At 36.7% G+C, this 10411-nt stretch overlaps 2 protein-coding genes across 5 annotated transcripts; one reads left to right on the forward strand and one right to left on the reverse strand.

The window, feature by feature from the left end:
• Positions 1-3788: 3788 nt before the first annotated feature.
• On the forward strand, positions 3789-8336 carry LOC137745406 (general transcription and DNA repair factor IIH subunit TFB4). Of its 4 annotated transcripts, none has more exons than XM_068485366.1 (12): positions 3789-4003; positions 4097-4185; positions 4287-4560; positions 4816-4862; positions 5494-5531; positions 5629-5674; positions 6128-6181; positions 6295-6363; positions 6562-6638; positions 7297-7392; positions 7814-7918; positions 8007-8336. In XM_068485366.1, exons 1-11 carry the CDS (start codon positions 3973-3975, stop codon positions 7884-7886), a joined length of 894 nt encoding a protein of 297 aa, XP_068341467.1. In that variant the 5' UTR covers positions 3789-3972; the 3' UTR covers positions 7887-7918; positions 8007-8336. The 4 variants fall into 4 exon arrangements, with proteins under 4 accessions (XP_068341467.1, XP_068341461.1, XP_068341475.1 ...); XM_068485360.1 differs by having other exon boundaries at positions 7814-7887; XM_068485374.1 differs by having other exon boundaries at positions 7814-7887; positions 8042-8336.
• Positions 8337-8366: 30 nt separating this feature from the next.
• Positions 8367-10411, reverse strand: LOC137745427 (uncharacterized). The gene is made up of 6 exons (XM_068485394.1): positions 10100-10411; positions 9866-9977; positions 9543-9754; positions 9430-9457; positions 9013-9121; positions 8367-8742 (listed from the first exon to the last, which is right to left on the reverse strand). The coding sequence occupies exons 1-6, from the start codon at positions 10352-10354 to the stop codon at positions 8661-8663; spliced, it is 798 nt and encodes a 265-aa protein (XP_068341495.1). The 5' UTR covers positions 10355-10411; the 3' UTR covers positions 8367-8660.

A 10411-nucleotide genomic window follows, 5' to 3' on the forward strand; every position in this document is an offset into this window, starting at 1 on the left:
AAGATCTCAGTGAATAGAGCAACTTTCATACCTGTGACTAAGGCCAATTTGACAAGGAAACACTTCAAATTCCCCTCAATCCGTTTGAAACCCTATAAAGGGTGATTCTTGATTCGTCTTCAAATCGACTCTGACGCTCCAACCAATGATTGGGCTTTTGTTTCTGGGTTCATAGAGAGTTTATTAGTAGTGTTAATTGAATGGAAATGTTTTAGGTTTGGTGGATCTCGACTGAGGGTCCTCACGGCACTTATGGTTCCCGTCAGGATGTTTTCCCCAAAATACATCCAAATTCATTATAATTTTAGGTGGAAAAGGAAGAGGGAGGGTAGTGAAATGTTTTCCAAGTGATGGATGGTGATGATTTGACGGAAAAACCGACGGAAACTGTCGAAAAAATGGAGGAAGCAGGTCGGTTCGCGGGTCAATGGGGAACCAGCGGGTTCCTCTCCTTTCCCCTTCTCTCATTTTTCCTCCTTTCCTCTTTTCCCATTGGTTCTCCTCCTTTTCTCCCTTCCCCATTGGTCCGGTTCCTCCTTCCTTTCTCTCCTTTATCCTTCATCTCCACTGACCATTTTTCTTTCTTTTAAACTGGGCCACAAGCGTGGCTCCACTAGATTTTGCTCCAAAAATCTGGAGCATTCCAGAAAATAACTAATTTACTAAAATGCCCCTGACTTTAAACGTTAATATCTCCTTCGCTATAACTCCAAATCATGATCCGTTTGCATCCACACGTCCATAGCAACGAGTACTACAGGAATGCACCAAGAAAATGAACCTTACGTGACACGACACAACAGTCAACACTTTGTCTCGGAGAGCATTTTTGTAAATTCACCTTTTTAAAATTATAATAATTGGGAATGGGTCGTTACACAAAACCTTACATTGGGTTTACAAAGGCTTCACAAAAAAAAAAAAAAAAAAAAAAAAGGAACCCTAAAACAAAAAACTTACAACTGAAGTAGATTGTTCCAAGGGTATTTGTATAAGTAAAACAAAAATGAAAAATAAATAAAAGAAATTCAAACGTGGAAAAAGGAGAAAACTCCACCACATTCCATGCAAACCAGTTTCTCTCATGCTGTTTAGCTTCCATAAATCCCATCTCAAGCATTTCACTCTTATTTGATTTTCAATCTCATCTAGATTCTAATGTGTGCAGGGTAATTACACCTACCTTGCAAATCATGCAAAAAAGAAGAGACTCCATGGAATTTGCTGAAAGTCAAATCTAAATTGGTGGGTTCTTCAATCACCATTATGAAGTTTACCTTTTCATTCTATTGGCACCACAATGCTCAAGTAATTCGATTGAGTGGTCATTTTCTTCTTTTGGTGCAGAATTATGAAGAAGGATTGGGTTTTAGAGAATAATAGTAGCCTTTGCAAAATTTTAGATCACCTTTTTGGTGATTTTATTAGACTAACTCTAATGATTGGGTTAAAACTCAAAATTTAAGTATTAAATTCACCCAAACTTCTCCAATCATTGGGCTACAAAAAGGTTTTGTTAAACTTACTTTTGGGACAAATTTAACCCAGAAAATGAGCCAAGATTAGTGGTTGGGACCCAATTGCTAACTTTGCCGGCCACTTGCGTAAAGACCAACGACTATTTTTTTTTATCAGACCCACGTGGTTGGACTGTGAAAAGAAAATCTAACAACCCAAACTTAAATCTAACGGCTAAAATAATTTAAAATTTTATTTAAATCAAAATTCACCAAAAAACTCTATAAATACCTATTATTTGTTCAAACATCCATACAAAGTCCACTTTCGCCAAACAATTCTTCCTTTATTTTTTCTTTTTATCCACCTATGCATTTGTGTTTAAGAATGAGGGTAGGTTGTATGGTTTTACATGTTCTTTCACGTGGTGCATATGCGTAAGAATGAAGTATGTTTAGTGATTTTTCCTTATCGATGAATTTAAATATTTTCTAGCTAAAATAACTATAAAAATAAATTAAGATAATATACGTTAATTTTATCTTTAACCCAACCACTAGAGTTGGTTTACTGGAGTTGGTTTTAGGTAAGGTCTGATATTTTTCTCACTGTTCTAAAAATCCCTGCCTAGCGCCACCTAGGCGTTAGGTGGCTGGTCACTGCCCCGATTAATGCCTAGGCGTTCGAAAATTAAGAAAGGGCACCTAGACCGCCTAGGCACCCGCATGGCCCACCCAGACCTGCATAGGTTGCGACTCACTTAGATAGAAAATAGATAACTTTTAGTTTGCATATAATTTGTTTCAATAAATTATAAGAGACTTGTTGAATATTTAAATAAGCACACATTATATGCTTGTTCTTCATGTTTTTATTATATTCCAATACTTCAAAATACATATGCCCACACATTATATGCTTGTTCTCCATGTTTTTATTATGTTCCAATACTTCAAAATACATATGTCATTCTATTTTGTAGTTTATGACAAAATTATAAATATTTTAAGTATAAGCAGACACTTATTTACACGAAATATAATGGATTTATTTAAATCTGCCTGAACCCCGTCTAACCGCCTAGACGCTAGGCTTCAGCTCACCGCCCGACTAGCGCCTAGCGTTTTTTATAGAAATCTTTCTCTTCTCTACTTTTATTCCATCGAAAGGTATTTTTATTCCAAGAAACATTGCAAAAGGACAATAAAAAAGCAAAAGCGGTGATGGGTCATTGAATTGAAACATTAAGCATGAAGTTCATTTGTATGGGCAAACCAGTGGTGGTTTGATTCTTTTATCTTTTTACCATTCTACATTCTGTTTTTTACTGCCATTTTTTTACATTCATTTGTGTTTTTACCTAAGGATGCTAGGGATGTCAAATTTTTAGATCAAATTTGGTAAATCATATGATGTGCTTATTGATAATTAGACATTTAAGTGTTGTTAAACATGCTTATTTTCTATTACTGATACATCATATGATTTGCAGATTTAATTTAAAAAGTTGGTCTGTTTAACATTACTTATAAATATATGTATCCCCCTATTTATGCCTTCCTCATCTATTGCACATTGGAGCTGTACGTGATACATGAACACTTGAAAAAAAAAAAAAACATTATATTTCTTTTCGATTTTCCCTCATTTTATGCAAATTCTTAACATTATATAATTATACCAAAATACGCTTTCATCCCTATTAAAAGTACGTGTAAACGAATATTTAGTTTTTCAAAACCGTTAGTTGACATAACTTTTAAGATAGCAAACACTAATTACCTTCTATTGATGATAGAATTTTGTAAAACAACGTATTTTCTCAATTTGGAGTTTTTCCTAATTAAATTATTTAATTTCTAATCAAAATTCTAATAGAGAAAATTGGAGCAATATTCCTTCAAATAAAAATCCATGATTATTGGTCTATTAACTCATCAAAACCTGCAGCTATATCCGTTTCTGTCAACTTCGTTAGAATTTCATCAAAATGACTTGTGTTGGAAGGACCATCGCAACAATTAGGTTAAAGTTGAGGGAGTATTGCTTTAATTGAGTTAAAATTAAGTGACCATTTCTCCGATTAAATTAAAGTTGAGGGACTATTACTACAATTTTTCTCATTTGGTTTTCTATGTTTTCCTTTTGATTTAGCCTCACGTGCGTGACAGATGATTTATTTTGACGAAAGTTCTAACGGAGTTGACAAATAGCTGCATATTTTGGTGAGTTAAAAGATCAATAATCATGAAATTTTAATTAAAAAATCATTACTCAAATTTTTTAATTGAGTTAAATTGTGGGATCATTGCAACAATCTACTTAGTCCTAATATACGTTCCTCAAGCACAAATGCGACGCCGAGTTCTGGTTAAGTATTCAGCCAAAACTTAACAAGCGGCGTCGTTCCACCGCAAGCTCCGGCGCGCGAGGAATTAACCAATAACATAACATCTCTGATCACTGACCAGTGCTCATCGAGCAGTTCAGAAACGCCCACATCACAACTCAGCTATGGCTTCGGCCCCTTCGAAGCTCTACGCCGGTCACTCTCTCCTCTCACTCTCTCTCCGTCTCTAGAAATTCACAGAGACTCGTTCCATCTTCAACCTCTAACCGTTTGATTGTGTGGTTGCAGACGATGTGAGCCTTCTGATGGTTTTGCTGGACACGAACCCTTTCTTCTGGAGCTCATCCAATCTCCCGTTCTCCAAGTTTCTCCCCCACGTGATCCCTAAACCCTAATTCCTCTTTTGGGTTTCTCATAACAATCTTAGTTTCGTTCGTTCTTTCGAATTGAAATTTAATTTGAATTCGTTTTCGTTTAGGTACTTACGTTTCTGAACTCGATTCTGCTGCTCAATCAACTCAACCAGGTGGTGGTTATTGCCACGGGGTACAATTCCTGCAGCTACATCTACGATTCTTCTTCGGACTCGAACCAGGGCTCTGATCATGGAAGAATAATGCCGGCGCGGTGCTCTAACTTGTTGCAGAAGCTGGAGGAATTCGTGATCAAAGACGAGCAATTGTTCAAAGAAGGGTCGAGAGAAGGGATTTCTTCTTCTCTGCTATCCGGGTCTTTATCAATGGCTCTTTGTTGTATCCTTTTATGCCAGTGCTTATTTAATTTTTGGGGTTTTTTGGTATCTCATTGAAAATACCCCTTTGTGTTCCATTGGCATTTGATAATGCAGTTTAAGTATATAAGTAGAGTTACCGAAAAAACTTAGGGGTAATACTTGTTGCATATGAGGAATTGTGTTAGAACTAGTACATAATAGCAAAGATGTTTTGTTTTGTTGGAAGATCTAAGCGTATCCATGCAAAGTTTGCTTAACTGTAGTTGATGAACAGATATACAGAGAGTTTTTCGATCAGGGCCACTTCATCCTCAACCTCGGGTGAGTATCATTGTAGTTTGTTGTGTCATTGTTCAATATCTGTTTATTTTGGGTCACAGGCATTGTAATCTTGTCCATACCTTGACATTGATAACGTACTATAGTTATAACTTCTTTGCTGCAAATCAAGCTTAAGTTTTTATGGCCTTGTTTAGGTTTCATGAGCCATCAAATTGATGTGCATTTCTACGTAATATGGAATGTATGCAATTCTCTAAGCTGATTAGGTGCAATGACCAGCATACTTGCAAGTGGAATTGTTAATAACCAAAACATGGGTTAAATGCAATTTTTGGTGGATGTTTGCTGTTGGAAGCATGTACCTGTTCTCTAGATATTAGGAGAACCGTATTGTGAGACAATCTTCACTCTCCCCTTCAAGGATATAAATTCCTCTATCTTTTGATTATTTTATCACTACATTAGTGCACCCTTAGTGAGGTGGATTAAAATAAAATGAGATATTTTCTAAGCATCCAATGTTTGGCACCATATATTAACCAAACTCGTTAGCCTTTATCATTTAGGTCTGCAAAATGGATGTATGTTATTTATTTTTCTCTTATCATGTCTTACTTTCCTTTCACAAATGGGTTACCTTTTAAGTAGTGTGACTATGCATGCGATGCAGATTTTATGCTTGCAGGGATCATCGGATGGACCTGAACAGTACGTTCTTCTTTTGAATATTTTCTTTATGCGTTTTTCTTATTATCTTTCTCATCAAACCTCTTACATCAGAATTTTTTTTTTAATGTCCTTTCAGATATGTTGCAATCATGAATTCAATATTTTCTGCACAGCGTTCTATGGTATGCATTTGATCCATTTTCCTGTTTATCAAAAGCATATGTTTTTCGGGGGACTATTCTTCAATGTCAAATGCACCTTGATTTGTATCATTATTGTCCTTTCTAGTAATCTGTACTTCAATAATTATATATTTGGTTGCAAATGGCAAGGCGCTATTTGGAAGTTACAAATTTTTGACTTACTGCCATAGCCAATCTTTAATTTTTCTTCTAAAAGATGAATGTATACAATCAACTGATTTGAAATCCAAATTTGCTCTCCTGTTGGAGTACAATAAACAATATCTGTAGCTGTATGGCCAAATAATCATTTGACAGTTTCTCCCAGTTGCTTTCTCTCTCATCGTTACGCAGTTCATTCAGTAAATATATAGTTAATTCAACTTTCCAGAAATCCAATAGTTGCTTAAAAGTCACGAATATCAAATTATCATTTATTTACTTCCACTGCAGGTTCCTATAGATTCTTGCTATATGGGATCGAGCAACTCTGCCTTCCTACAGCAGGTAGCTTGTCTTTAGAGCGTCTTTTTGATATATACTTTTTTATAGTATTTGAAACATAATTAGCTTTATTCTTATGTCAGTTTTACTGAATGCTTTTGATGGATGAGAAACAGGCTTCATATATTACTGGTGGTGTGTATCTGAAGCCCCAACAACCAAATGGACTGTTTCAGTATCTCTCGGTAGGTTAAGTACTTAAATTTGGTGATGTTGATACATCTTAACCTTGTGTTCACTTGTTTACCTGGTGCTTGGCTAAAAAAAATTGATTTGGATTGGGTGTCAATGTGTCATTGTTTTCCATCTTGTGTTAATCACAATTTTTTTTCTTGTTTTGTTGCAACTTCTTGGGCTAATGTATTCTTTTCACTGATATGCAGACAGTTTTTGCAACTGATTTGCATTCTCGAGCATTTTTACAGCTTCCTAAGTCTCTCGGTGTGGATTTTCGTGCCTCGTAAGTATACCACTTATGCTCATCATTTAACTGTCTTCATTTTGGTTGTTAATAGAAAAGAAAAGACGACGGATGTACCTAAAATTGATAATTTTCTGATAATTTTTAAGATTTAGTGCCCTTTTCCGTAGGCTAGTATCAGTTTTAAGATTTAATGCCCTATTTCTGGGAGCAAAGAGGAAGGTTGTACCCATTTGCTGATCTTTGATGAAAAAATAATATTTTTTAAAAAGAACATTCTAAGTTTCTAGGCTTATCCTTCTGAAACTCATATGGTTTACAGAGATCAAAATATTGATGCGAATTAATTGTTTGAATGTGTAGTTTAGTTGGTCAATCTGTATAACTTTTGTACAAGGGTTTGTCTCAGATGGTGGTTCCCACTTTCCGGAGATTCATAGTGATATTTAGATGTTTGGTAATAATTGACCTAGCCAAATTACTAGATGTAATCATATAATTCTTTTGTAGAGAAAAAAATTTCACCAACGTATTCATGGTCGAACTGATGGTCGGCTAAATGATTTTGCGTCATGATGCTCAATTTCAGTGCTTAGATTATTGTGCAAATAGGAAAAGAAGCAAGAAAACAAATGAAATTTTTTTTTGGCTCTACATATTCTGTGTATCATATGTTTTGATTGATTGAATTTTGCAGGTGTTTTTGCCATAAGAAGACAATAGACATGGGCTACATTTGTTCTGTGTGCTTGTCCATTTTTTGTAAGCATCACAAGAAATGTTCAACTTGTGGGTAAGTTACCTCGTCTATATATAGACTACACTGTTAAAAGTGGATTAATCAAACCTTTGATTGACAAGAAGAGCTCATATCATAATGATACGAAATATGGTACAGCTTACCCTGTTGCTTGTTTTAGTTAGAAACTCTAGCTGAAGATACCCACAAATTTTTTGTTTATAGTGAGTAATGAAACTTGTGAAAAATAATTGGAAGTATTCATTTTATTTTGCTTTTATTTTTAGTAAGTTTGAGAGATCTAGGAGGAAAAGAAATAAGTCACTACGTTTTGCTCTCTCAAACGAATGTTTCTCTTACATGGCAGTGAAACTGATTGTTTTGTTAATAAGCAAAAGATTCACTGGACCTAGAAATGCTTTGTACTACTGTCATTTCTTACATCTCTTGAGTTGCGGCTTTGGACTTCCTGCAGGTCAGTATTTGGTCAAGCCCAGTTAGATGCTTCCTCAACATCCAACAGGAAAAGAAAGACGCCAGAGACATAATGTTAGTTCTCTAAAGCATGCTTGATATTTATGTGAATGATTTCGGGATCTTCCATGTCATCTATACCAGTTAAATGCTAGCGTAATACTAAAATTGCTTTCATTAACATTTACGGGCAGTGAGTTCTATCCGTCTGGTGTTTGTTTTGTGAAAGCCGTCTGGGAACCAGTTTTGCCGAGATTCTTGCATGCCTTCTTGTTGTAGAATTTGGCCACCATAGCGAATTGCATCACCGTGTTTTGTGATGCCAAACTGCAGCATTTTTGTGGAGAGAAATCTCGCAGGGCTGATTGTACGACTTATGGCGAGCTGATAGTGGTTAAGATTCTTTAAACTTTCTTCTTGTGTTCTTAAAGTAGTCATTTGCGCGCCATAAAGAGCGGTGCATGCTTGTCCCGAATGATTATATGATGCTCAACAACACATAAGAAACTACAAATTGCATTCTATACACTTGTTTTTGTTCTTTATCGGCAAATTTGACCTTTGCTTCCTTTTCATTTTTAGCAATTGCAATTCGTCACAGAAAATTGTTCAATAAGCATTTAGAAAACGACTCTTTCCAGTGAACATATCGTCTGGCATGGGTTCGCCAGATACATGTGGAAACAATCCATGGTTCGATACAATAAATCATTCAATGAAAACATAGCAGAAACACGAGATCAAGCATTATTTACAATTATTTACATCGAACAGGAATTCTTATAAACAGGCGTGACGCTATTGTACAGTTCCAATCTGAGTTTTTCGCGGCAGTAGGGCTCCCTGCCTCACATTGCTCTCATAATCACTTTGCTGCTTGTGTGCAGCCCCATTGCGGCAAATTTTAATACCGCACGGCTCCTATACAATCTGTGATCCAAAGCAACATGATATTCTTAAATTAGTAAGAGATTAGCAACCTCATTCAAAACGATTTTCCTACTTTGACGAAACACGTATGAAATATTCTAGGAAAATGTACATGATATATCTTGGATAATAATTAAGAGAAGCGATGGAAAAGACATCCATTTGTATGCCATTTATTACCAAGGATGTTGAAGATAATCGAGGCTAACATTCTTAAGAGAATGCTAAGTTGCTAACACAATAGGAAGTAGGTGGGCAAGAAATACTTACCCGGCTAGAGCAAGTCCCCAGGTGGACAACGCATAGAACAACTTTCCCGCATGCCAAATACCCAATACCTTCTCCAATTTGCTGACACCACCCATCGCTTTAGCTACAACTGCAAATTATAGATTCACAAGGATGAGTTTCAATAGACGCATTCTCTATTGCCCACTATATATTCAAAGTCAAGCCCGAGAATCATTAAACGACAGAGATCAGACTTAGAGATGAGTATCTAGTTTGAGACCTAAAGACTAAATTAGAGGCATCAAATTTCTTGAAGGAAAGAAACAGAAGTTCAATTCCATTTTCTTGGTTTATGTATCCAAGCTTATCTGATTCATCATACTCTGCAATAATTGTCTAACCGCAGACATTACAAGCACATGGAGAATCAATTGAGAGAGAAGAATAAAAACTTACTTTTCTGCAGCTCCTCCGGCGTCAAATTCTGCAATTCCAAGGAAGCAAAAAATCATGAGGCCACAATGAGCAACATCAAACATGAAGCAAAAAGCTTTCGAGTGGATACGTACCCGAGCTTTGGGGTTTGACACAATACACTTAGCCATAAAATTGGCAACCCCATCCACCACATGCTCCTCACTAACAACAACATAGTTCTCATTGTCAATCCCACTCCTCTCCTCGACTTTACCCGGAATCATGTCATCCGTGATCCACACCCACCAACTGGGTTCTTCATTGTCGATTTTGATTAGAACTTCAGCTTTCTCCAAATCGCTTTCTAAAATCCAAACATAAATTATAAACAAACCCAATAATTATTACGTGGAATCAAATAGTGTATACACACACACACACACATATATATATATATTTCTATATATTTATGTACCTGTGGCTGGCTTGAAAGGAAACTGATATTCATCAATGGATTCCTTCTGAAGAGCTTCGATTCGAGTCAAGAAGCTGTTCGATTCCACCGTCGCCACTAACCGAGCATGCAGCTGAAATTTCAAAAAACCCAAATGCCAATTTCAGTTTTTGAATGAAAATTCGAAATCTAATACACAAAGTCAACAAAAGGGTGTCGAATCGAATGGAAAACAATCGACCCCAAATTGCTTACATCAGGAGGGCAATCGTCCAACACCGCAGGCGACTCGGACAGGTTCTGAAGCAGCTTGAGATTCTGCTCCAGCGAGTTCCTCAGCCGCCGATTCTCCGCCCGCAGAGCCTCCAGTTCTTCGTCGGAAACCCCACACTTGGTCCCCTCGTGGTCGTCGTGGTGGAGGTGATGGCGGCCGTGTTCCATGGCCGTCCACGCCACGTCGGCAACCTCCATCACCGTCTTGGCCACCTCTATCGCTCCATGTCCTCCCATCGCTCTCCCTCTCTCTCAAAAGTTTTGGGTCGCCTTGCTTGCTTCGTTTGTATTATA

Source organism: Pyrus communis, chromosome 1, assembly GCF_963583255.1.
Source record: "Pyrus communis chromosome 1, drPyrComm1.1, whole genome shotgun sequence".
In the NCBI taxonomy this organism is placed as follows: domain Eukaryota; kingdom Viridiplantae; phylum Streptophyta; class Magnoliopsida; order Rosales; family Rosaceae; genus Pyrus; species Pyrus communis.

Excerpts from the sequence above, each read along its gene's own strand:
- LOC137745406 (XM_068485366.1), top strand. The coding sequence starts at position 3,973 with ATGGCTTCGGCCCCTTCGAAGCTCTACGCCG. Across the intron at positions 4,186-4,286 it reads TCTCCAAGTTTCTCCCCCAC|GTACTTACGTTTCTGAACTC; the intron begins GTGATCCCTAAA and ends GTTTTCGTTTAG. Across the intron at positions 5,675-6,127 it reads TTTCTGCACAGCGTTCTATG|GTTCCTATAGATTCTTGCTA; the intron begins GTATGCATTTGA and ends CTTCCACTGCAG.
- LOC137745427 (XM_068485394.1), bottom strand. The coding sequence starts at position 10,354 with ATGGGAGGACATGGAGCGATAGAGGTGGCCAAGACGGTGATGGAGGTT. Across the intron at positions 9,458-9,542 it reads TGTCAAACCCCAAAGCTCGG|AATTTGACGCCGGAGGAGCT; the intron begins GTACGTATCCAC and ends TTGGAATTGCAG. Across the intron at positions 8,743-9,012 it reads TGGGGACTTGCTCTAGCCGG|ATTGTATAGGAGCCGTGCGG; the intron begins GTAAGTATTTCT and ends TTTGGATCACAG.